At 37.8% G+C, this 27,550-nt stretch overlaps 4 protein-coding genes across 8 annotated transcripts in view; 3 read left to right on the top strand and 1 right to left on the bottom strand.

Moving 5' to 3' along the window:
• The first annotated feature begins 175 nt into the window (after positions 1-175).
• Positions 176-3,099, top strand: LOC106720147 (zinc finger CW-type PWWP domain protein 1). Its single transcript, XM_014514729.2, has 6 exons — positions 176-293; positions 770-876; positions 1,118-1,302; positions 1,730-1,926; positions 2,310-2,904; positions 2,987-3,099. Exons 1-6 carry the CDS (start codon positions 225-227, stop codon positions 3,097-3,099), a joined length of 1,266 nt encoding a protein of 421 aa, XP_014370215.2. The 5' UTR covers positions 176-224.
• A 441-nt stretch (positions 3,100-3,540) lies between these two features.
• On the top strand, positions 3,541-6,951 carry LOC106720186 (elongation factor Tu). The gene is made up of 7 exons (XM_014514772.2): positions 3,541-3,759; positions 4,132-4,335; positions 4,580-4,746; positions 4,950-5,193; positions 5,396-5,587; positions 5,666-6,032; positions 6,725-6,951. The coding sequence occupies exons 1-7, from the start codon at positions 3,720-3,722 to the stop codon at positions 6,906-6,908; spliced, it is 1,398 nt and encodes a 465-aa protein (XP_014370258.1). The 5' UTR covers positions 3,541-3,719; the 3' UTR covers positions 6,909-6,951.
• An 884-nt stretch (positions 6,952-7,835) lies between these two features.
• Positions 7,836-9,530, bottom strand: LOC106720185 (GTP-binding nuclear protein Ran). The gene is made up of 3 exons (XM_014514771.2): positions 9,433-9,530; positions 8,624-9,076; positions 7,836-8,537 (listed from the first exon to the last, which is right to left on the bottom strand). Exons 2-3 carry the CDS (start codon positions 9,047-9,049, stop codon positions 8,322-8,324), a joined length of 642 nt encoding a protein of 213 aa, XP_014370257.1. The 5' UTR covers positions 9,050-9,076; positions 9,433-9,530; the 3' UTR covers positions 7,836-8,321.
• A 286-nt stretch (positions 9,531-9,816) lies between these two features.
• Positions 9,817-27,550, top strand: part of LOC106720368 (syntaxin-1A) — a 70,932-nt gene continuing 53,198 nt past the window's right edge. For all 5 annotated transcript variants that reach the window (XM_014515033.2, XM_014515035.2, XM_014515034.2 and 2 more), the window contains exon 1: positions 9,817-10,009. In XM_014515033.2, the coding sequence (XP_014370519.1) occupies positions 9,977-10,009 (33 nt within the window). In that variant the 5' untranslated portion in view covers positions 9,817-9,976. The remainder of the gene's footprint in view (positions 10,010-27,550) is intronic.

Raw genomic sequence — 27,550 nt, 5'->3', positions numbered from 1 at the left:
TTAAGACTGTTTCGATTTTACATGCTACTTAATCGTTTTGTAACTGTTACTGTTAATATCTACGTTAAACTGCCCAACTCTAATTACTGACCATAGCCATTATTATTTTACTCATTTTACTAGACTATACTTACTATACTTTGACTATAGCTACCACAACCTACATTTGGCGGGAAGCGGGAAGAGAAAAATTGTATTCCAGAAGTATAATTTTTGCTAATAAAATGTCTAAAACAGCTATTATTCCTACTGAAACGGCTGTAATACCTAGAGAAGAAGCAAGTCAACCTTTGGTAAACCATTTTAAATCTTATTTCCGCACAATATATATTTATTATTTAAATAGATCGCCTTTGATACCTATTTTCATTTTGCAAATCTATTTAATGCTATTTCACTATCGTCATTAAGAGATGTGAATACAAATCAAATACGGGCTCATACGCACACTTTTCTTACAGAATACATTTATTTAAAAAAATTAGATTACTTTAGTGATACGACAAGGTTGAGTGCATAAAGCCTAGGGCGACAGATTTTGTGGCGAAAATTTTGGCGCTAAATTTTATTTCGGCATCTTTACGGTTCTAGTATAGACTTCGAGTCCATAATTGAAAATCATTAGTACATAAATTATGCAGTTATAAATTTATATAAAAATGAATAATATGAATGTAAACTATATTAACGAATTATAAATTATAATGACTGATGAGATATTAAATATCTGTATGAATTTCTTACACGCTAATTTGTTTATTTATTTCAGTCTGCCAATTATGGAGAGGCAAATAATCATTCGCAAGATAAATCTCAACATCAAATAACGTTTTCCGGTAATTCGAAAATAAGTGATACTCAAAGTTCGCAAATCAGGTAACAAGTACTCTTCTCTCTTTAGTTTCTAGTACATAAAGGTTGCTGTTAGCATGCGACTTAATGGTATCTTTTTATTTAATAAAATAACAAGTTATATGTTTTTTTACGAATGATATCGTAGCTTAAGGTGAGATGAAATATTTACGACTATTTTTTATAATATAAATGGAAAAATAAAATTGTGGATAATAAAATCGTTGTTTGTTTTATTGTGTATTAAGTATATATTTGTGATCAGTGTGTACAAGGTAGGTCTGAGCCAGCCGCAGGGCCAGTCGCATAGAGAGCGCATGTTGTGGCTGCAGCAGCGCCGGACAGAGGGTCTGTGGGCGTCGTGTGACAGCTGCGGCCGCTGGCGATACTTGCCCCACATCATCGACCGCTATGAATTGCCTGATAAATGGTATTGTAAGATGAATCCAGGTTAGCACGATGTTTCATGATATAAAAAGATCAGTAGCGGCATTAAGGTAGGGCCAGGTGGAGCAACCGCCCAGGGCGCTGGGGATAAGGAGGCGCCAGAGTCGAGTATAAAGAGGCCCCTTAGATACTTGCCCCTTTTTTGGTGTTGGAGGAAGATTTCCCCGTAAAGGAGCAGTAAAAATCTTTCCCAGAGCTCCGGAAATGCTAAAACCGGTCCTAAAATTATTTAAAAACGCCTACATTCTCGTAAAAGTATAGTGACTGTAGGCGTTTTTTAACTACACATTAAAGTTAAAACAATTATTTATAGGTTGTTCCTAATTCTAATTCATCATCATATTTTAATTCTGTAATCAACTTATATTTTAATATAATCTAGCTTAAATTATATGTATATATATCATTGTAAATGTTTGACCATTTGTAGACAAAAATTTGGCCAATTGTTCTGACCCTGAAGCACCGATACAACTACACGATGAAGAAGATCTGATCCATAGCAGATTCTCAGCTGGGTCCATTGTGTGGGTGAAGCTGCAGGGCTGGCCGTGGTGGCCCGCCATGGTGGACGACTGCCCCGACACCGAGCAGTTCTACTGGCTTGACGGATTCTCTGATATACCGGTTATTTCATACATTTTTAATGGAAACATAATTTCTGGAATTTATGGATTTCCAATTAGCTAGATTAGAGCAAAATTTTCTTTTCTGTGATTGGAATTTATGGATTTCCAATTAGCTAGATTAGAGCAAAATTTTCTTTTCTGTGATCACATTATCCATCAATATCCGCAACAATTAAAAGGGTTACACATACGTTTCCAATGTTTTCGTTGAAAAAAGGGAATTTTCAAAATAATATTGAGAACAGAGAATAGTTTTAATATGGGACCTGCTAAATTTGACCTTATTCGTTGATTATTTTGATAACTTTCGTACAATCACCAATTTTAATGGTTACCTTAAAATATAGAAACAAAATTTAAACTTAATACAAATATTTTCAGACTCACTACCATGTTGTTTTTTTTGATAAATTGGATGTATCGCGTGCATGGGTCAGCGATCAGATAATTGAGCCTTACACTATTCATAATAAAAATAGAATTGAAGATGCAAACCGAAATAAAAAATACGCGAAGCGTTTACGAGTAGCCGTAAGACAAGCCACGGACGCATTTTCTTTGCCACTCGCTTCACGGTTCAGCAAATATAGCTTTCTGACGCGATACAAAGGCAACATCATGAGCCCAACTAAAATATCAAAAACTGAGATTGAGAAGTACCGCAAAAGCCTTAAGAGAAAGTTTGATGTCGATTTTCCTTTGAACTCTGATAGTGATGATAGTTCTTTAGCTGAAGATGAACCTACGCATAATAAAGGTAAAAGTAACGCCAAGGTGATGGAGCAGAAGAAAATAATGAAAAAACATGAAATAAAACTAGAAATTGATGACACACTCGCGAATAATTCGGCTTCCTCGACTACTATGAATCATGAAAGCCAAGTTGCCAAGCCAAATACATTAAAGGAAACTAATTCTTTGAAGATGCACGTTAGTACGGTTGACGACGGTTTGAAAAATGCTTCTTTGGATAATGGTAAATTAATAACAAATGCTGTCAAAGAGTTAATTTTAGCTTTTAATTAACATAGTTTTGTATATTATTTAATTAATTTCAGGTCAATCAAGCATCGATGCAACTGTAGAAATAAACTCGAAAGATACTCCAGTAACTGACTCTCAGTTAGAAGTGAGAGCTGCTTCGCGTAGTAGCGACGAATTCGAATTTTAATATTTTCCACTTTTTAAACGAATTTAATTTGATTATAATGGTTTAAGCAAAATAAAATGTGTCATTACTAAAAATTTTATTTAATTATAATATGCATTATATTTTCTTGACTAAGAATTTAGGTGGTTTAATTTCTATCTTAATCATCTTTTAGGAATACAAGACCAGACTAATTATCTTTAGTATATAGTTATTAGGGAAGAATATATTATGTAGTCGGTAGGCCTATTTTTTAAAATCTCTTGTCTGAGTGTGACTGAAAAAGCAAAACCATAATATTGTAAGGTGTTTTTTATAATACTAGTGTTTTTTAAGAAATAAAACCTTGCCTATTTGTTTCTTTTTTTTAAAAGGAATGATTTGTGATTAATTTTTTCAAAGAGTAAAATTTCTTTAAGTAGTAATTTTATACCTTCTTGCCTATTTGGTCCATAACTCGTCTTTGATTCGTGATAAACTTACCGACCGACTATCACAAGGTTCTCGTAAAATATAATATTAGTGATTGATAATTAATCGTCATATTGTATAATTTATATGAAATTAAAAATTTAATTGTTAATTGTATCGTGCTAAGAAGACAAAAATATCACAGCTCCAGCTGTGGTTGATCGGTCATAATGGCGACTATTTCATTTGCGAAAAGTGTGGTTAACCCAGGTATGACAATTTATATTTCTTTAATTATTAATTTAATAACAATTAATTAATAATGCTTGTCTATTTAAAAAAAAGTCGCGCGCAGAATACACTTTATTTTAGTTGTTTCTGTACGATATTATTTAAAATAGGGTTTGTACCTATTATGTAAAACAACTATTATCATAATTTACCTCAAATCATAATTTCTTAAGTACTTATAAAAGTATTAATTAGCATTTTATAAAGTGTTTACAGTAAATTTATACCTTTGGTCAAAACCAGACAACTCAGCTGGGTTTAGGTTAGTTTTGTTTTCTGTGTGTAAAGGTACTTTCGTATAGAAAAGGAATTACTTTGAAAATGTAATAAAATATATTTGATCCTTTTCAGCCCTGAAGTTGATTTTAAAACAAAACCATTGTTCCCACCTGTTAAATACAAATGGACTACCAGTGCTAACACCACTCAGCTTAGTGCTCAGAAGAAACTATGCGGAGAAACAAGTTTTTGAGAGAACAAAGCCACATTGTAATGTTGGTACAATTGGGCATGTTGACCATGGAAAAACTACCCTTACTGCTGCCATAACCAAAGGTAACTTTTACTGAATTAATGTTCTCTTCTGTAATGGGCTAATTGCATTTGATTTAGCAAATTCGGAACAAATGTAGAGAGAGTAGTAGTACTTGCCTGACCAATGTTCCAACTCAAGTCCCAAGTACTACAAATTAAAGTATGTACACTATAATATTCAATAACAAATTTAAATGTAATTTTAGTTCCAATAATTTCACTCTAGTGTGGGCTGTTGTTTGTTACAAATAAAATATTTTTTCAGTATTATCTGATCTCAATTTGGCTCAGAAGAAAGGCTACACAGATATTGACAATGCTCCTGAAGAGAAAGCTCGTGGTATTACAATTAATGTAGCTCATGTTGAATACCAAACGGAACAGAGGCATTATGGTCACACTGACTGTCCAGGACATGCTGATTATATTAAGGTAAGAAAAAAAAAATCCTATAAAAATATACACCCTTAGCTTTGATTTTTACCCATTTTATCTTGTTTTATTGATCCATTATTATTGCAATATTCACATTAAAATTAAACAGAAGGTTCAGGCAAATGGCATTTTGAAAACAAGAAGTTTTCAAAATGTTTACAGTCATTGTACATTTAAATACTACTGATTATACCTTTCAGAATATGATAACTGGAACAGCACAGATGGACGGCGCAATTCTTGTTGTAGCAGCCACTGATGGTGTAATGCCACAGACTCGGGAGCACTTGCTGCTCGCTAAACAGATTGGCATCCAACATGTAGTTGTTTTCATAAACAAGGTGGATGCTGCTGATGAAGAGATGGTAGAACTTGTTGAGATGGAAATACGTGAACTTATGACTGAAATGGGATATGACGGTGACAAGACACCTGTTATTAAAGGTGATTGTTACATTGCAGTATTTAATGTTATAGAATTTGTGATTTCTCCTGCTAACTATAATTTTAACAGCTCCATTTTCCCCTTTGGAACAATAATGTACTGAGACTGATAAGACTTAAATGTTAGACTGATGAGAAATTGTTATAATTTTCTTTTAATAGAATAATTGATACTAAAATCAATTTCATTTAATTCATTCAGGATCCGCTCTCTGTGCTCTGGAAGGAAAAAGCCCTGAGATAGGTGCGGAAGCCATCAGCAAACTCCTACAAGAAGTTGATGCATTCATACCCACCCCAGTCCGTGAGCTGGACAAACCTTTTCTGTTGCCAGTTGAGTCTGTGCACTCTATACCTGGACGTGGAACTGTTGTAACTGGACGATTACACCGAGGTAAAAAATACACCTTTCATAAATTAGTTTTTAGTTAGCACATACTTTTTTTTTTAATCATTTGCATTTAAATTGTAGGAGTGTTGAAAAAGGGTACTGAATGTGAAATAGTTGGTCACGGTAAAGTAATGAAGACAACTGTTACTGGAGTTGAAATGTTTCACAAGACATTGGATGAAGCACAAGCCGGCGACCAACTAGGAGCTCTTGTCCGTTCTATTAAGAGAGAACAAATCAAACGTGGAATGGTGATGGCTAAGCCTGGAACTGTCAAGGCTCATGATAACGTGGAAGCCGCTGTGTACATACTTAGCAAGGAAGAAGGCGGGCGATCCAAACCCTTCACATCCTTCATACAGTTGCAAATGTTCTCAATGACATGGGACTGCGCTACACAAGTCAACATTCCCGACAAGGAAATGGTGATGCCCGGTGAAGATGCTACGTAAGTAAAAATAGGTCTCGCAAATTACAATTGATCCTTGAAATTAACTTTTTTTTTATATCATAAGGTGGCAAACGAGCAATCGGCCACCTGGATTCGCCGCAACAGCGAGGCGACCGTTGCCCATAGGCATCCTGCAATAAATGCAAGACGAAGAGGATATTTCTCTTTCCTATGCGTCCCCTCATCCGCCAAATCCACTTCTCCTTCTCATCCTTTCCTAATAAGAAAAGGGTGGGAAGGGAAAGAGGACTAAAATAGGCCTCCGGTACCACACTCATCAGACGAAACGCGTAATTGCTTCCACTTCACGCCTGTCTTCTGTGTGGTCGTGGTATTGCACCGGTCGACCCGACCAATTCGTGCACCCAACAAATATTGTTGTTGCGGGATCTACCACTGTTAAACTACAACTTAAGACAGCTTAAGTACATATTGCACAAGTATCAGACAATAGTTAGTGTAGGAATGAATTTAAAATACATGTATAAAGATATGATGATGTCAACAATGCAACAGAGTTTGTACAATAGATGATGTCAATGATCAGAATAGAAAACATTCATTTAACTACAGAGTAGTACTAGTACTATGTTTACTATTCCTAGTGTATCTAATTATTATAATAACTAAATAATAGTATAGAATCATAACATTGTACTAAAATTTTGCTAAAATGTTATTTGTTACAGACTACATCTTCGTTTACTAAAGCCTATGGTTTGTGAGGCGGGCCAAAGGTTCACTTTGCGTTTGGGTGATTTGACTCTAGGAACTGGTGTTGTTACTAAAATAAACAAAAACCTTAGTGAAGATGAAAGGCTGAAGTTATTAGAGGGAAAGAAGGCGCGAGAGAAGGCCAGCGCAAAGAAGTAAATTTATTTATGTCATAAGTTTAGAATCATTCTGTAGACATTATTGTATGCATTTAAAATAAATGTGTGGTAAATTGTAATTTGCGTTTTATTTAACAGTGGTGAAAATGTTATAATTCATAACATAGAAAAAGGCGACAAAAATGTGAAATCTTTGCAATATACAAAAATTTGAGTAGTCCAATGTAGGTTCAGCAGTCACCAAGTTTACTAATGTAACAAGTTATTTTTGTTAAAATTTGTTTCACAATGTAATTTAACATTTTAATTTATCTACTATTATAATCAACAGAATCGGCCATAATATTCAAAGGATGGCTAGAGGTAATTATCATCACTAGTCATCACCCATATTTAGCCCCCTCCTTAAATGCTGTTTTTCTAAAGCAAGATAGAAACTCCTTTAAATTTTGAATTAAGTTCAAAGAATGGGTAAACGGAATTCAAATTCATCTTTCAGCTATAATAAGTTCTAGGCTGAGACTCCACCAAAGTGGAGAGATATTTTTTAAATAACCAATAGAATTGTGTTATTGACACATCTCTTCTCCGCTCAGCTTCAGTGGAGATCGCTGTGCGGAGATGTGTAATATTTGTAAGGCGCGATAGAAGCGGAGATGTGAGCTGTGCTCGGACGACGCGCAGTGGAGACGAGAGAAGTGAGCAGCAAATCAAAAAAACAAAACATGTCGCACAGCACACATCTCTGCTTTGGTGGAGTCCCGGCCTTATAGAGGATTTCTTTGTGTAATGGCACTTCTATCAATATTACTTGAATATCAGACGCTAAATAATGTTCTATAATGGGTGTAAGAAAGAAATAAAAGTTTCCATCATTTTGACATTTTATTCAAAAAGTATCACGATAATTTCACATGTGAAATATATTGTCAGTCCTTGCCTAACAAATGAATATTTTAAGATACAAAACAAAAGGTGTGAATGGTCATAATTTGTTAATATTATGTAACACTGCAAACTTTATGAATCATTATGATGTTAATCACTTTCTTGTGAAATATTTTTTTAGAAGAATCGATACAATAAATAATACAAAAACAATGAACAAGTATTACAAAGCTTCAGGTAATTCATATTAGGCATTACAGTATTTATTACATAGACAATATCATAATACAATTAATACAATACTACCAAACAGTAGGAAACATCGTTTACATACCTATAAGCAAATCTCACATTAATTTTAAATGCAGTTTTCTTTTCCAACTGAACACTAACAATATTACATGAGCAGACAATAGTTTAGGCAAATAGAAATTAAATAATACAATTTTGCATGAAGACATAGATATGGCCTTTTGTGAAACTAATGGAATGAAATTTTAACAAAAAAAAATAATGAACAAATACCACCAATAGATTACAGAGGGCACTGGGTAGCAAATCCTGTTTACAAGTCCTCATCCTCTTCTGGTAGAGCAGTGTCTTGGGCTTCCTTGAGATCTTTTTCAATTTGGTTCTGCCATTGTGGGTCCATAGTGACTTCAGGGGGCACCAGTGCAGGCATGGCAACAAATTCAAGGTTACCATCTCCAATCAACTTCCTAGCTAGCCATAAGAAAGGCTTCTCAAAGTTGTAGTTCGACTTTGCAGAGATGTCATAGTACTAGAACAAAAAACATTCTCAAGTAAATAACACAATTAATTTATTAACTGGCATTTGTATGAACTATTATGAATTAAAATAATTACCTGTAGGTTTTTTTTTCTATGGAAGACAATAGTTTTTGCCTTGACTTTTCGGTCCTTGATGTCTACTTTGTTTCCACACAAAACAATCGGGATTCCTTCACATACACGCACTAAGTCTCTGTGCCAGTTGGGTACATTTTTGTATGTAACACGTGAGGTGACATCGAACATAATGATAGCGCATTGGCCTTGAATATAGTATCCATCTCGTAAACCTCCAAATTTCTCTTGACCCGCAGTGTCCCAAACGTTGAATCTTATGGGTCCACGATTTGTGTGGAAAACTAACGGATGTACTTCAACGCCTAAGGTTGCGACGTACCGTTTCTCGAACTCTCCAGTCAAATGTCTTTTTACAAAAGTAGTTTTGCCGGTACCACCGTCTCCCACTAGCACACATTTGAATGTGGGCATATCATCAGCCATGGTTGTTTATTTTTTTAACTTCTTTACCTGAAAACATACAAAAAATAATTTAAAATGTTACAGTCTAGTCATTACCATAACGCGAACTCTTCAAATAAGTAATATTATTTGTTTATGCAATATTTATATGGTTTACTGGATTAATATCAAAAGCTTGGGTGACTACACTAAGTAAAATCATAAATAAACGACCGGTGACAAGTTAAAATTGTTTAAGTTTTCACCGAATGGCGCTCAAGCACTATCACAGGAATTTAGCTCAATGGCACCGAAAATAATCGAGAATTGTGGATAAACTAAAAAAGTTAAAACCAAAATATATAAACATCTGAAAAGTATATAACTTATAGGATTGAAATGCTAGAAATATGAGCAAAAATTACCAAGATTATCTAAAAAGATTGAGATTAAACTTGCTGCACTGAGAAGTCGTTACGGCTCACAATGGCGTCACTTAACTAAGCGGAAGATTTTGCCGACAATGACAGGCGCACTGACAGTTGTAGTCACAGAAATGCTTTTAATATTTTTAAGATTTTTTGATTGAGGCCACAACATGAAAACGAAAAAAAAAATTTACGATTATAAACGAAAGTATTAATTTTGAACCTACTTTTATAAAGACATTTCTAAGTGACAAACTTTTATAAATAAATGCACATCTTATTGATCTTTTTCATGTGCTATTTTATCGACATTGACCAGTGACGTCATTTTCTTCAGTGCGATTGCAACGCCATCTACAACTCATTGAATTTTATCTCAAGTATTCTGACGGATGGAAGTTTCGTTCGTTCGTTGTATCGATTTTTTGAGTGAACTAGTGTTCGTGTCCTTTAGTTTAGTGACGTTTGTTAGAAAAATATCTGTGAATGGGATTGTGTAATAAGATAAAACGTTTATTTGGTGTGTGATTTTCTATAAAGGATGACGAAGGACAGGTTAGCGGCGCTTCAAGCGGTAAGCTGTTTTCCTTACTTCCCCGAACTTGATAAAACCAATAGGTTTTTATGACCTCGAATTTATAAAGTAGTTGCATTAAAAAGTATGCATGAACTGCTGCAGTTCTATTTTATCTTATTAGATACACTAATGTTATGAAAACTATGATATGGACTGTTTTCTAAAAACATTTCATTTTCTAGTCGCCCCACCCGTGATCATTTTGATGACTGATAGCATTTGGACTGTCTCATTTTAAAAATTTGCACCACTATTGCAAAATTTGCTTTTCAGCTCGTCATATGACTAGAATATCTTAGTTTACAAGTCTATATTTAAGTATTAATCTACAAATAATGTTCTAATGTTCCTAATCATGTATAAATACAAGCATACCAAGAATATGAATAAGAACCTTCCTTATGATTCATAGTATTAGGTCAACGATTTTTTTTGTAAATGTAGGTATAAAAAATAATTTGTTGAAAACCTATAAATCTTTATCTTTAGTATGATTTCCTGGTATCATGCAGAATCATAATTTTGCCTATCTGTAAACCCACATTTTTTTAAGTGTTCTTAAGTATTTTTAATAAATTAACTATAACAGTTCTTGCCTACTTCACTGGATGTTATTAGCTTGCATAAATTATGGTATTTTCTTTTATAGTTTGGGTATTTTAACTCTTATAAATGAATACTAATGATATAGTGTGTTAAGACAGAAAGCAAGTTTAATGGCCAATCATAACAATCAAAAATCACAACGGCATTTAGAAATTCATAAAAAATAAACATAATAATTCAGAAATATAAAAATATCAATGTAGAAGAGTAAGAAATTGACCTGTAAAATTCCTATGTCTATATTTCTTTTCTAATTCCATTCCAGTTATGGGTGTTGTCAGTGTTTTTTCTTACATTTATTTCTATTAATTTTTATAGTATAAAATGTGCTTCCTATTTTTAATTATTTGAAAAATTTAATTTCACTCATGACAATGATTTTTTATCTGTAAAATATAGAATCATAATTCCGCTAAAGCAATGAATAGAATGTACATTTAAACGAATAATAGAATTGCTGCAAAGTATATCTGGTATTACATATTGTGGCATTATTTGTTAACTAAAAACCAACAAACTGTTCTATATAAGCTGGCAGTATATGTAAAAATCACGGCTTTTATTTTTATTACCTGACTAAGCTTTTGTTAAATGTAAAATTATCACTAATTTACGAATGCTAACTGTAGTGTTTGTGTCTATGGAATAGATACAATTCACTGTCTCATGTACCACACTGGAATGGACAGCTGTCTCTGGGTAGTTGAGTGACGAACGCGGTACGAAGCGGACGTGCGCCTGCGCTCCAGTGTGGTAGTGGTGAGCCAGTGTCTGTCCTTAATCATCTTTAGGGACCCTATGGTCCTACAAATGGCGACGAGGTGAAAAAAAAAAAAAAAAAAAATAGAAAATTGGTAACTATGTCCGCATTTTGCGCCCTAAGTAATAAAATACTTGTGTGTAAATTAAAACATTGCAATCAAGATATTTCATTTTATGCCTAAAAGTAGAGTACAATTATTATAGATTTCATAATAGAAGAAAGATGACAATATGATACGGGGACATTAGTTTACAGTCTTATACGATTTTATAAGTTGTATACGTGTAAAATAGTAATGATGATTTATTGCAAGCATGCGATATCACTTCCGCCGTCGTTATCTATTTATTATGATGAGTAGGAATATTTGTCTATTAAAGTTTAGTTCACAAAAATTTTAATTGTCAATAATATTTACAAAGTATTACAGCTAACTGTAAAAAATTAATTGTAAAAAAAAGCGATTGAAATTATTGTAAATTATTATACCTTCGAGTACTTACAATATCAATCTTCATAAGTGTAAGGAACGTCAATAAAAGGCCGGGTCAACGGGTGGCCTGATTTATTTGTAAAGATGTTTTAAATCTGTTATATTAATCTACCCACTATTTGGTCATCAAATATTCTCTGTAACGAGACACATCAAATGCTACAATAAGTATCAACTGACATATTTATTTTGTTCAGAAATAATTATATTTCTGGCAAAGGTATTTGTGAATCTTCTTCAACGAACCGTTCTAGGATCTAAGACAGTGTCATACGAAATATGGGTCTATTATCTATTAACTGCAACTAAGTATTTCACGTAAAATGACAGGTACAGGCCGTATTTTGAAAATCGGCTATCATTTTAACTAAAACTGGCTTTTACCCGCGACTTTGTCCGCACGGAATAAAAGGATAGAAAGCGGGGTGAAAGTTGTCCTATGTCCGTTTCCTGGTTCTGAGCTGCCTGCCCACCAATTTTCAGTCAAATCGATTCGGCCGTTCTTGAGTTATGAATGGTGTGACTAATACGACTTTCTTTTATATATATAGATAATACAGATATGTAGTGTTCTGGATTTCCATTAAATTGGTGATATATCTTCGTCTATTTTGGATATCCATATATGAATGCGTAAATAGGTAAAAATCTAATAAGGTAAGGTAAAATAGTATTGAAAAGTATACATTTATAATTTGGATTTCTATTAAATTAGAGATATTCTAAACTATTTTATTACGTTGTACAAAATGAAACTCATTAGATTGAATTTAATGTGTCTCGGACTTCTTTTAAATAAGAAGCATTAGTAAAAACAAAAGAACTTTTATTAAATTGAAGGTATTTTAGATTTTAGATTTAAATCGAACATTTTCAGTAGGAAGCAGCTGATATTGCAACGACTGCTAAAAAGAGAGGTACATTATTACCAGAGCTGGGCTTTAACTCGTTAATCCGTTAATCGTTAATTAACGAAGTTAACATTTTGCTTAACGGATTAACTTTTAAGTTAACTTCAAAAAGTGTTAACGCTTTTGTTAACTTCCGTTAAACTCAACTTCCGTTAATAAAAGTCCGTTAATCGTTAAATTAGAAACTTGGAGACGTGCTGTCATTTTGTTTAAATTACGCGCCACACAACGCTCGTAAGTTCAGCTATGTTGGGCGACTGTCGGCGACTCGAATAGTGAACGAACGAGTTAATAATTGATATATGTAGAGTTCGCGTGCAAGTATGATGCATCAGAGCGTCCGGGAAAGACGTGAGCAACAGACAAAATCAAAAGAAGGTTCGAAATAGTATATTTCATTACGAGTATGTAATAGCCCACATTCCGAACGCTCTTCGTCCCTGCAATAACATAATATTATTATTATTATTATATTATATTATAATAAAAGTGGCGTTATTAATAATAATAATACTCTTCTTTCCCAACTGTCAAAAATAATGTCTGTTAAAAAGAAAAACCAACCACGAAATTTTTACAAAAAAAAATCATTGAAGTTTTTATGATTCATGCAAATATTTCTAAAAAAAGCTCTTAATTTGTTACAATATCAAATTTAATGATTTGATTCAATGAATTAGGTTAGGTTTCATTTTATTTCATCTCATTAAATTTCATTTTCATTTCATATCAATAAAAATAATCTACTGAAGTCTTGGCTGTTTGGACATAGTTCCCTTTGCCTACCCAGAATGGGTGAAGAAAACAAAAAAATCTCTGTTTGTATTCTTTTACGGTTGGCGCCATTTTCCAAACATTTTAGTTTGTGAGTTTGTTGTGTTTTTATTATTCTATTAAATTGCTTCATTTTTTCGCAACTGTATCAAAAATAATTGTTTAGTATACGTGCGGAACCGTCATTACAACTTGTTCCAACTGTCAACTTGTAGACATTTGTCGGAACTTTGCAATGACAGGCTTTCCGCACTCGTAATGAAATATACTTGTTATAATGCATTCATACTTGTCTCTATCTAATTTGTTATAGAATGTATAGTCAAATTACTATTTTAAACAAGTGTCGCCACATAAGTGTGAAATTAGTATGTATAATTTTGGTATTAGTCTAAGAGCCCGTGAACCCCAGACCTTCGTTATTTTATAAAAGCTGAAAGTTTGTCAGCGCATGCTCCCAACACAGGTAAGAACGATGGACTATTATGAAGTTTGGGTTACCGTGGCTTTGGCAGGTAAACGGTACTAAAGGTGTGTAAAATACCGATCTAAATTCATCAAATAATAAAGTGTGATTTTTTGGTATTACCTTCAGAATATTATTAAAAATCACGTTATTGATTGCCAGACACTTAACATCGTGGCAACCCCTTGCCAGACACCCCTAATGTTCATGAAATTATAATTCTACTTATGTTATAGTATAAAAGCTGATTTTTATATATAATACTTAGGTAATAATTAGATGATGTTTCCTCATCAGCCAGACATTTTTGATAGTTCCAACCCCTTGCCAGACAATGATGTAGGGTCGCTGTAGGAGCGAGCGCGAGACAGTATATGTATGGTGGGTGCGAGTGAGATGGCGAGATAGGTCTATCGCGATCCCTCAATAACAGATTATAAAAAAAAAACAAATAAATAATACTCAAAAATTGAATTAAAAATATATTAATAACATTACAAGTTATTATAGAGCAAGAGCCCGTGAACCCCAGACCTTCATTATTAGTAGTAGTAAAAGTAGTATCCATTTCAATGGAATTCTCTGCATATATTCTCTCCAATGAATCAGTATATAATTCATGTAAATGAATCAATAAATGACAGCGGCCATTGTTGATAATATCTTCTTCTATGATGCTACAAATTTCATTGAAAGATTCTTGGTGGTACTCTCGATAATGATGCCAATCACTTTTAACATATATTTTCGCCAATGAAGATATTTTATTATTAAACTGAATCCTACAGTCAGTGTGATAGTATATTTTCGGACTTGCAATACTTTCCAATCTACTTAACAACTCATTATACTCTTTTTGATTTTCAATGCTAGACATTATACGAGACTGAAATTGGTTTTTATCACCTTCATAGAGTGGAAGCATTTTTGATCTCACTTGTCTCTTTTTTTTATTGCAAAATAAACAAATTTTTTTACTTATATCAACACTGGTATCACTTTGAATCGAACTATTTACTTCTGTGGTTGCATTAGCATTTTCACTCACTTCTTCAAGTCCGCGAATGTCCACAGCTGCCTGGGAAGGTTGAAGTTCTGTTGATTGAGAAGCTGAAGGTGGGTGTGATACAGTTAACTCAGACAAATGCGATGAACCTGGTATTGAATCGTCTGTTGATATATTTACGTCTTTAGATGGCTCTTTTTCTGCTCTGTTTCAACAGTCTTTTTAGAATTTTTAGGTTCTGGGGTAAAATATTTTTTCATCAGTCATAAGTCATAAGTCATTTTAATCAGTATAAGTAAAAAAAAATTGTTTATTTTGCAATAAAAAAAAGAGACAAGTGAGATCAAAAATGCTTCCACTCTATGAAGGTGATAAAAACCAATTTCAGTCTCGTATAATGTCTAGCATTGAAAATCAAAAAGAGTATAATGAGTTGTTAAGTAGATTGGAAAGTATTGCAAGTCCGAAAATATACTATCACACTGACTGTAGGATTCAGTTTAATAATAAAATATCTTCATTGGCGAAAATATCTGTTAAAAGTGATTGGCATCATTATCGAGAGTACCACCAAGAATCTTTCAATGAAATTTGTAGCATCATAGAAGAAGATATTATCAACAATGGCCGCTGTCATTTATTGATTCATTTACATGAATTATATACTGATTCATTGGAGAGAATATATGCAGAGAATTCCATTGAAATGGATACTACTTTTACTACTACTAATAATGAAGGTCTGGGGTTCACGGGCTCTTGCTCTATAATAACTTGTAATGTTATTAATATATTAGGTCCTTACATATGAAATTGGCGTTTTTCGTACTGGCCACTTTAAACACGAATTTCTCCTCTTTGGTAAGGAATTCCAAATTCAAATTTGTACAGCTATAGACTCATGTATTTGTGGTTCGATGACCGTCATTCATTTGTTTTTTTTCTTCTGTTTTTTTCTGTTTGCGTCACTCCTTTTACAAAATGGAAAACTTAAAATATCGCATTATTTACGAGTACGAGTTCCGCCGTGGCACTAGTGCTGCGGAAACGACTCGAAGGGTGAATGATGTGTAAGGCGGTCGTGTTGCAAAAGAAAACACAGTTCGTTTTTGGTTCCAACGTTTTCGTTCTGGAAATTTCGATCTGCAGAACAAGCCCCGTGGACGGCCTGAGACTCAAGTTGATAAAGAAGAGTTGAAGGCTATTGTGGAAGCGGATACATCGCAAACCACGTCCGAGTTAGCTGCAGGCTGCGATGTTAGTGATAAAACTGTTTTAATTCACTTGAAGCAAATTGGGAAGATTAAAAAGCTTGAAAGGTGAGTACCTCACGAATTGACTGAAGCAAACCGGCAAACGCGCGTCGACTGTTGCGTTACATTACTAAACCGGCACAATAATGAAGGTATTTTAAACCGAATCATTACCTGTGATGAAAAATGGGTTCTTTACGATAATCGGAAGCGCTCAGCGCAATGGTTGGATCCTGGCCAGCCAGCCAAATCCTTTTTTTTTTTTTTTTTTTTTTAAAGAGGGGAATGCTTTATGCATACGACATGCCCCGGGGGGGACACGAAGTTATGCGAGATTCTCTCCCCTAGTGGGAGCATACCCGCTAAACCACCTCTGTTCCTCCTGCGCATTGGTGACGGGGCTACGGGCACGCTTTCGCACTCCTCCGCGGCCCCGTCTGCGCTAGCCGCCGAAGCAGCTCCACCACTGGGGTGGGTGAACCCACCATCCATCCTTTAGGGGAGGCGCGCCGGAACGATACGCGCCATCCTCCTTGCCCTTCGAAGCGGGTGACAGGACCCCCCGAACCTGCCACCACGGGGCTATGGAAGCCGGAGAGACGAGGTTTTACCCCCGCCTCCCCAGCCACCATCGGCGGGTCCGATGTCGGGCCCCGCCGTTGACCCTACGGGCCGCGGAGGGGCTGGGTATGCCAGTACCCCTCCGCGGCCCCACCATACACATCCGGCCACGAGGGCTGCAGGGGGCAGGATAAACCAGTACCCACCCGCACCCCCCGCGGCCCCACCTCCTGGCATGCTCCGAAGCGGACCCCACAGTCCGCCTCTGGCAGCCTCCTCCGGGTGGGTCGGCCCTGCACGCTAGACCAGCCCAGTCCGGCCCAAGACAGCCGGTCCTGCACGCTAGGCCGACCCTGGTTCCTCTTAGCTTCACCGTGGGAGGCAGCCACGGTTACTAGAGCCCCACCGCCACGACAAGGCGGGAACCGTTGGTGGGGAGCCAGCCAAATCCTGCCTCAAGCGAAAATTAACCCCAAAAAAGTTACTTGTAAGCGTTTGGTGGACTAGTGCCGGTATTGTTCATTACAGTTTTCTCAAATCTGGCCAGACTATTACGGCTGATGTCTATTGTCAGCAATTGCAAACCATGATGGAAAAGCTAGCGGCTAAACAACCTAGGCTGGTCAATCGCTCCACGCCACTGCTGCTTCACGACAACGCTAGACCATACACTGCGCAACAGACGGCTACTAAATTAGAAGAGCTTCAATTGGAAAGTATAAGACATCCTCCGTACTCCCCGGACCTTGCTCCAACAGATTACCATTTTTTTCGAAATTTGGATAACTTCTTGCAAGGGAAAAAATTCAACTCCGATGGGGCAGTCCAAATCGCCTTCAAAGATTTTATTGATTCCCGTCCGACTGGTTTTTTTAGTAAAGGGATCAATGAACTACCTATGAGATGGCAAAAGTGCATAGAAAATAATGGTTCATACTTTGATTAATTAAATATATTATATTAAAAAATATTCGACTTTTTGTTCCTCCCATACAAAACGCCAATTTCATATGTAAGGACCTAATATTTTTAATTAAATTTTTGAGTATTATTTATTTGTTTTTTTTTTTTATAATCTGTTATTGAGGGATCGCGATAGACCTATCTCGCCATCTCACTCGCACCCACCATACATATACTTTTTTTTTTTTTTTTTTTGTGACTGAGTAGTCACTGTTTGCCTTGAGGAGGCATTTACAGTTTCACCGGGCTTGAGGTGGCCGGGCGCAGATGGCGCTTAGCCTAAACCTCGTTTAAGAGTAACTAGGCTCGAGGGCTCCCTCAGGAGCCTCGGCTCGGGCTGTTACTTCGTTATTATTACCGGATTGGGAGGTCACCGAGCTCTTAGGTCGCTTCGGTGGACGCTCCATGGAGTGACTGGGCGCAAGGGCCCCCGAGAGGGGACCACGGCTTGGGCTGTCACTCATTACGCGTTTAGCATTCCGATTCAAGGGTGCCCGAGAGGGCCGAACCTCGGCTTGATCGGTTGCTATTATCTGATTGCTATTATTAATACAGCTAACATTACTACCACTTCGGAAAGCGTTAGCGCTGGGAGAAGAAGTGGCGGAAGAAACTCCAGCAACGCTTCTACTATTCATAGGTGAAAACCTGCCTGCTATGAGGCCGTATCGCGAGAATGATTGTCGCAGCCGACAGCGACTGCGACGTGTGATCTGTCTGTGATGTTTAGCCTTAGTCTGAGCTATAGTTATTGCATCGTCTTGAAAGTCAAGAGCGTGCCTAGGTCTACGATAATCCCGACGAAACTTACCGAGCGCGATTGGATTGTAGGTGGCGGCACCTACAACAAGCGGATTAGGATGACCGACGGCAGAGTCAAAATAACGATGCGACGCCAACTTCAGGTGTTGGGCAATGGTGGGCAAGTCCAAATCTATATGAAGATTGCTGTTGCGCATGTACCACGGGGCTCCCGTGGCTCTACGCAAGAATCTATTTTGAATAACCTGAAGTCGATGTATTTGTTCCGGGGCGATGTGCGCGAATACCGGACTAGCATACGTCATGACGGGACGAACTACTGATTTATAGAGTGTCACCTTGTTCCGAAGGGACATTTTACTCTTTCTATTAATCAACGCGGAAAGACGACCTAGGATGAAAGCCGCGCGGTTCCTGACCCGGGTCACGTGAGCGGAGAAGTTAAGTTTAGAGTCAAGTATGACACCTAAGTATTTAACCTGGTCTTCCCAAGGTATTGGGCTGTCCATGAGTTTACTGGACGGAAGAGCAGTACCTTTCTGGCGTGAAAAGTATAGCGCCGCGCTTTTGCTAGGATTAATTTCGATCCTCCATTTCCGAAACCAGGCACCTAACGTGTTGGCAGCGGTTTGGAGACGTCGACATATAGCATCGGGGGAACGTCCAGATGTGTATACGCAGGTGTCATCGGCGAATAGAGCTAGCTCTAGACCGTGTACGCGGGGAATGTCATTGGTGTATAGGGTAAAGAGAACTGGCCCTAACACCGAACCTTGGGGCACCCCGGCTCGAACGGGGTGCAATTGTGAGCACACTCCCTCGACGCGGTAGCGAAACGTGCGATTACTTAGGAAGTCTCGTATTATGCATACGAGACGGTCGGGTACTCCGTACTCATATAGCTTGTATATAAGCCCGTTGTGCCATACTTTATCGAACGCTTTCGCTACGTCGAGGAAGATAGCTCCGGTGCTAAGGCCACGTTGGCGTTTGACAAGTATGTGCTCCGTGATGCGGTGCACTTGATTGGTGCATGAATGTTTGGCGCGAAAGCCAAACTGTTCTGCAATAGGCATGCCTTTTGTGCCCATAAAGGTGCGAAGGCGTGCTAATATTAATCGTTCGTAAATCTTCCCAAAGGTTTTGAGAAGGCTTATGGGGCGATAAGACGTGGGATTGGAAGGCGGCTTTGAGGGTTTGAGGAACCCTATGACTTCAGCGTCCTTCCACTCGCTGGGAAAGACGCCTTTGGTCATTGCCGCATTATAAATGGCTACGAGAAGTTGTATAATGGCAACTGGAAATAGTTTCGCCACCCTATTGGTGATGCCATCTGAGCCGGGAGCTTTGCGTGGACGTAGATTTTTAATTAGTTCCTCGACTTCGTCGCTAGTAACCGGAGGAATTGAGTCGAGAAGGGGTTCGATTTTCCTCCGGTCGACCTCGCTGTCCACCCGCCGTAGGTGGTCAGGGTCGACCGGTAGGCTACTGGGGGAGCACTGGGCATCGAGGCTGTCTGCAAGACATTCGGCTTTCTCTTCGTCCAGCATAGCTGGTGTTGTATTTGGGCGCGACAATGGCGGCATCGTTGAGTACGTGTCGCCTTTAAGTGACTTGGGAAGCTTCCAGAATGCTAAATGTGATGGCTTTATATTTCGAAGCGTTGAATCCCATCGTTCGTTCCGGATGGCAGCTATGCGTGTTTTTACTTCACGCTGTAATTTACGTAGCTGTTTTCGGTTCGATTCAGTGGGATACAAATCGTGAGCTCGGGTAGCCGCGTTCTTGCGTCTCAACAAGTCTCTGGCATCTGGTGGTAGTGCCCAGCGTTGATTGTCTGACTCTGGCATTTGCCTTGAGCAGTCCTTGATGGCGGTTTGGATATGACTTGTTAGAGAGCCGATCGCGACGTCCATATCGTTATCAGAATTAATTATGTCGGGGATGTCGTTTAGATGTGGGGAGTTAATAACTTTGAGCCTGGCACTAAGTTTGTGCCAGTCAACGACTGTCTTCATTGGGGGGTCAGCCGGTGCAGAGGGCCCTAGCTGTATCAAAACTGGTCGGTGATCTGAGTGAAGCTCATGTATCACCTCAATATTACGTAAGGTTAGGTTAATATTCTTGATGATTGCAATATCAAGCACATCCGGAGTGTGTCCCAGTATGTGGGGGTAGTGAGTGGGCTCTAGTGGCGCTATGATTTCAAAATCAAGTAAGTCCGACAGTGAGTCAAGCTCACGGCCGCGTTTACTGATTCTGGTAGAGTTCCATCGAATGTGTTTGCTATTGAAATCACCAGCAAGGATGGTGGCTCCTCCTATAGATAGAAGCGATTCAAAGTCGGAGCGTATGATGGTTGCGCTTGATCTACAAGGAAGGTAGACCGAAGCTATCGTAATGGGGGCATGGCCAGTCATGGCTAGCTGACAGATCGAGGCCTCTAAGTGCGTTAACGCGGGCGTGTCAATCGGTACACAGTGCAGGGATTTTTTATAGAAAATAACAGTGCCACCGCCTGGGGCGCCGGTCCTATCATTTCTAACGATATTGTAATTAGAGACTTTCGGGTCCCTCATAGCCGGTTTGAGAAAGGTTTCCTGCACGAGTAACACGTCGACTTGATGATCGCGAAGGAAGTTATGAATTTCGTCGCGTTGTTTTCTAACACCGTTCGAGTTAAAAAAAGCTACGATAATTGAACGCGGTTTGACTCTGCCATTATTATGCGCGAGGGGCGGATGACTACAATTATTTAACGCGTTTGCAGCCATCGGAAAGCCTAATTGTGTTCGAGAGCACTGACGATGTGCTTGTACTTTTTAATCAAGTACAGTCGGGTGCCTATATTTCCTGACGCCTTTTCGTATTCGTCGGCGAACATTAAGACTTCCTCCATGTTGAGGCCTGAAAGACGATTGAGGGATTCAAACGGATTCCCTGTCGTTTTAGGTGGCGTAGGCATTGACACCGGCTTGACCGGTACCGGTTTAGCAATGGGCGCGGTAGATGTATTGTACGCGGGTGCGCTAGCGGTGGGCCTGTTACTGCCCCATGCGGGGGTGTTAGTTTTCCACGATGGTTGAAGAGGTGGAAATTCGTTGGCTGACGGTATCGGAAGCGTTAGACGTCGCGACGGTCGCTGGGGTTGCGATTGGATTCGCTTTGGTGCCTTCGGGCATCCGTGATAGTTAGCGGTATGATCACCGCGGCAAAGGACGCATGCAGGCTTCCCGAAAGCCTCTAATAACGATTTGTCTTTCGGCCTTGTACAATCCGACGTTCCATGATCGCCTAAGCACTTAACGCACCTAGGGCGGGCGAAGCAGTTGCAGGCAGAATGCCCGTACAGCAGGCATTTGTGGCACTGTCCGGGTAGGCCATTCTTGCGTGGCGGTTCAACTATGAGCCCGCTAAGGCCACAGATTGACTTAACGTCAAAAATGGCCTTCCCTTCGGGCGACAGGTCTAGATGTACCTGTACCAAGTCCATAGGCGATTTTGTACGCCTATTTGTCATGCGGAAGACGCTTATTACTGGATACTTTTGATCCTTGAGGGACTGGACTATGTCTTCTACCGGGATTTCCTTAGGGATGCGTTTGACCACCACTCTAAGGATACGCTCGTCGGCGAGCGTGTATGTGTGATAATAAACCTCTTTTTCTTGGAGGAATCGGGTTACGTATCTGAAGGCCTCGGCGGTCTCCAGTTGCATTCTGATTCCTTGGGCTGTCGCTGAAGCGACGACCTTGAACTTGTTGGACATGGCCGATTGGATCATTGGCCACTTGTCCTGTGCTTGGATATATATGGGCGGAGGTTTTTTATCTAACAGCGCGCGGGCTGCGGGGGGGACCGGACGGACAGCCGACGGTGGCTGAGTAGCGGGCGTTACGGGAGCAGTTTTGGGCGGCGCGACTGGGATGGTCATGAGGGATGGGATGGGTACTGGTTGTAAGGGTTAGGATTCGACCTGGGAGTGTGGACGCGGTGCTTTCTGAGGCACCGGAGATGGGGAGGATGATGATGCCGACGAAGGTGTGGGGGAGGAGCGCTTCTTGCGCTTTTTCTTGTTTTTCACTTCCGTGAAAAGACCGCCTGCATCTTCGGGGTTTTCGGGCGATAGAGGAGAGTCAAGCTCCATGTCTTCGGCGTCACTATTCGATAGTGACGCATCGCTAGACGTCGAGTCTGAAGTGGAAGTGGATGGCCCTGCGCGGGCCTGGGATTCGGCGGCTGTTAACGAGGCATTAAGTGCCATAAATACATCAGGGAATTTTGTCCTGAGAAAGTCCAGGACAGCTACTAGACTGTGGTCCGCCATTTGGACTTATGGTGGACCGTACCTATTCTAAATGTAGTCTCCCGGTGGGATGCCGGGGTGTGTATCCCTAGCTCCCTCCCTGCTGGGTTAAGCAGGGAGGATGTGTGCCTACTACGTGTAGCCCTAGTGTGTCCGAGTGCCGATCTTATTGTGCACTCGGGTGTGTACTTAGGTCTAACTAAAGCTACCCGTGGGCTCTAAAAGGCCAAGCGTGGACCACCGTTGACTAGGGCACTACCCAAGGCCAATGATGGAGGTCCCTTCCGGATTACGCGGTTCCCTGAAGGGGAAACGCAGGCGAACGGGGCTGCCTGACTAGCTTCGTTATCACCGTTAGGTATCCGCTAGCCTTTCTCAAAATTGCGATTATTAAGAAATTGCTCAGCGCAGTGAAAACTGCACTTCACAATTTCTTTCTCGCAGTTCCCGAAGTCGGAAACAGTGACGTCGCTATCCCAAGAAACCAGATGGCTTGCCAGATGGCAGAGCAATAATAGTTCCTTAGCGGAACAATAGACGTTACGACGTTCTACCTAGAAACTATGATTAGCGCTTACCAGAAGGCGGGCGCAATAAAAATTGCGCCGACACAATCGGCTCGCGAACAAAGGACGGCGGCACCTTTTATGGCGCACGCAGGTGCGGATTGCTCAACGTAATGTCGGGCGGAGCGACAGATGTGCGGCGAGCGAACACGTCCGTTCACCTCAACAGTCTGTAGCGGAGTTCCTACATACATATACTGTCTCGCGCTCGCTCCTACAGCGACCCTACATCATTGTCTGGCAAGGGGTTGGAACTATCAAAAATGTCTGGCTGATGAGGAAACATCATCTAATTATTACCTAAGTATTATATATAAAAATCAGCTTTTATACTATAACATAAGTAGAATTATAATTTCATGAACATTAGGGGTGTCTGGCAAGGGGTTGCCACGATGTTAAGTGTCTGGCAATCAATAACGTGATTTTTAATAATATTCTGAAGGTAATACCAAAAAGTCACACTTTATTATTTGATGAATTTAGATCGGTATTTTACACACCTTTAGTACCGTTTACCTGCCAAAGCCACGGTAACCCAAACTTCATAATAGTCCATCGTTCTTACCTGTGTTGGGAGCATGCGCTGACAAACTTTCAGCTTTTATAAAATAACGAAGGTCTGGGGTTCACGGGCTCTTGCTCTATATGGTTAACTGTTAACGATTAACTTTAACTTGCGTTAAATTTTCGAGAATTGAACGTTTTAACGTTTAACGAAGTTAACTTTTTACTTAACGAATTAACGATTAACGAAGTTAACTTTTCGATTAACTGTGCCCAGCTGTGATTATTACAATAGCGAAGATAATTTGTTTGTTTACAACAAAAAAAGTATACGCTAAAACGAGAAAAAATGAAGAAAGAGATAGAATAATTGTGTTAGTGTAATTATGATTTTTGCGTATATCGAAAGATTGTTTTAAAATTAATAGAATGTCGTTGAAAATAATTCAAAACATATTCTTACTAATTGACTATAACGATTTTATAGGTGATAAGAAAGATAGAAGACATCACCCGCAATCGGTTGTTTTCGTTATGTCGTGGTCATGTGACGTACACTCTGTACACTGAGAGCAATTTAACTTTATTTAACATATAACATTAGATCCGACGATATATCATTAGATGCTAGAAGTTATCGACGGCATCTCAGTTGTATAGTTTGATGCGTTGAGATGTATCACTGGAATGGTTATATAGTTTATTTATCAATGTTACAATAAGTTCCCTCTGATGTTAAGAAGTGTTATTGATAAACCTATGTTAATAAATAAAAAAGTAGTTAATACTAAAGTCTGTTCGTGGGTCCTTAGCAAAAAATATATATATATTACCAAATTATACGTAAAATTAAATGTTCAATTGTGGGAGCATGAGCAAATGAATATCCGGGTGCAAATAGTAACAGATACATGTAAATACTGCACAAAAGTTTTGATTATTTTCTTTTGAATATTACCAGGTCTCACAGTTTAATAGAAAATTTGTGTTGTCTAAATTTAGTTAACTCTAATTCCGTGACGTCGGAATGTCGATAAAAACAATGACTGAAAAGGTCATTTGTCCATCATTGTCAGTGTAGTATACAAGTGTGTGTAACTAGTGCACGCTGTCATGTGTATTGTACAGGCAGTAGTACATCGGCCCAATCGTCTAAGTTTTATTTGAATTTAAAATATAACTAAACTATAGATAGGTTTAGCGTTCGTCCGTGATTTCGTAAGCGCGGAAAAAATATAGCCTAGGTTCTATTGATAGTCTCGACAAAATCGGTCCATGCGATTCGGAGATTATTCATATGGCCATTTGCCTGATTGTCCCTTATAATATAAACAAAAATTAACTTTAACTGTCAACTTTAACTTGCGTTAAATTTAAGTTAAACGATTAACGAAGTTACATTTTTATTTAACGAATTAAAGATTAACGAAGTTAACTTTTGCTTAACTGTGCCCACCTGTGACCAGGACCATAACAGGTTCACAAATTATTAACATCCTGAAGGAACTCTTTAGTCGACTGGGCTATCCACATTCAATCACTGCAGATTGTAAATGAGCCAGCAGTTTGTAAATTAAGAGTTTAAAACTTTTTGTGAAGATTGCAACATTAAACTTTTTAGTACTGTTCCATATTGGCCGCAAATGAATGGGGAAGTCGAGCTTCAAAATAGGGATATCTTAAAGTGCCTTAGAATAAGTGCAAGCGAAAAAAGAGACACGAATATAAGAGAAACATTATATTAGTATTTTATGATGTATAACTCTACTCCTCACTCAGTAACAGGAAAGACCCCTTCAGAACTTTTCTTTAAACGAAAGAATAGGGTTAAGATTCGATGCTACATGATATTATTATTATTCGGGTTTGTTTCAACATACAAAATTTTTCAATTATTTAATTCAATATTTTATTTTGACATTAAGCTTGAGTGTTGTTGATACGCCGGCTTGATAATACATCATGGCGTCGGCCGGAACGCTGCGTGATTAGTGAATTGATACATACATAAACCAATGATCTTATGACTTATGATAACATTGATACTTAGTAAAGCAACAACTGCAATTCAAAAAGAAAAGGAAATGGATTAGCTAAGTGTGCATTTGACTAACACATAATTATCGTGATTAAATAGTAAATATTTTATTGGCATGGCCGTTTGGTTTATATGAAATTTATGCATAATAATGCATATTATTATGCAAAATAATGAGAAAAAAAAATTAGATTTCAACTTAATTTAAGGTTAATCTATATACTTTTCTTCGTACTATTCATGGCGATCATAGTATATCTTCGAGGGGAGTTCATTGCAGCCACTGATAGTGACAATGACTCACACTTTTGTTGTTTTGTTTTGTATTTTCTGTACTACAAAATATATCTAAATTATACGTAAAATGTTTGTTAGCAACAAGACCTACCGTTCTCCTATATCAGTTGTTAATTATTGCAGATATCCATTAAGTTGGTTGTACAGTCACATGCACGGAAATGTAAACATTGTTCTTGTTATGACGACATGACTTCTGATGGCGTTGTTCGATGAGTACATCATTTAATCAGATGATGTAAATTTCTTTTAATTTAATTAATTTAATTAATTTTTATGACTACCATTAGGTTTAGGTTTAAAGATCTTTATTAAAAAAAAAAAAAAAAAAAAAACACAATGCTTCACTTACAATGAAAAAAAAAAGGAGTAGATATGATCGGAACCGTACCGCCGTGCGTAAACAACTTCTGAAAATCCGTGCTCGTAATTTTATTTAAAAAAATAGTTATGAGTAATTGCATTTATTTAAAGTAATAGTTATAGTTTTTCTGTGCGTTGTAAGGAAGGTGTAAGTTTAAAGCGTTTGCTATAAACAAATGTTTTGTGAAGTTTTTAAATGTTATTAAACTATGCTGAACAATTATTGATATACCCGAAAAATAAATATGTATATCATACAGGCTTGCGGGTTAATTCGTAATATAGATACAGAATACAGGATGAATATAAAGCAAAATAAACCTTAACACAACTATAGAAGAGAATCTAACTTGACAGAAATGACAAAGTTATATATGTAGAAAATATTGAGAGATTATTACAGTTCAGCGATGATTATGATTTAAGTTTATTTTTGAAAGCATTAATACTGTTACAATTCTTTATCTCGTCTGACAGTTGTTAAACATTTGAAGGCCTTCGAACGAAATAGTTTTATTCCATAGATAGTTCGCGGAGTAATAGATTTAATTTGTGTTTGTTACGTCAGTTATGTTTGTTATCTCTTTTTTCGAGTTTAATGTTAGACTTAATGTTTTTATTTGTTATGTTCATTATGAGAGTACAAGTCCTAAATTTAAACATTTGAGTGACATTAAGTAATTTTGTTTGTTATAAAGTTCATTAGTTGGAGTTCGGTAATCAAAAAAATTAAATTGGTGGTAATGATTTTCAGTAGATGTGAATACATTAAATTGGAAACAGTTAGGTAACCATTAAATTGGAAACACTTAGGTTACCATTAAATTGGAAACACTTAGATTACCATTTAATTGGAAACAGTTAGGTTACCATTAAATTGGAAACACTTAGGTTACCATTAAA

The sequence above is a fragment of the Papilio machaon genome, chromosome 4 (assembly GCF_912999745.1).
Source record: "Papilio machaon chromosome 4, ilPapMach1.1, whole genome shotgun sequence".
Taxonomy (NCBI): domain Eukaryota; kingdom Metazoa; phylum Arthropoda; class Insecta; order Lepidoptera; family Papilionidae; genus Papilio; species Papilio machaon.
Note: the sequence above shows the minus strand (reverse complement) of the source record. Positions and strands in the feature narration are given on the sequence as shown.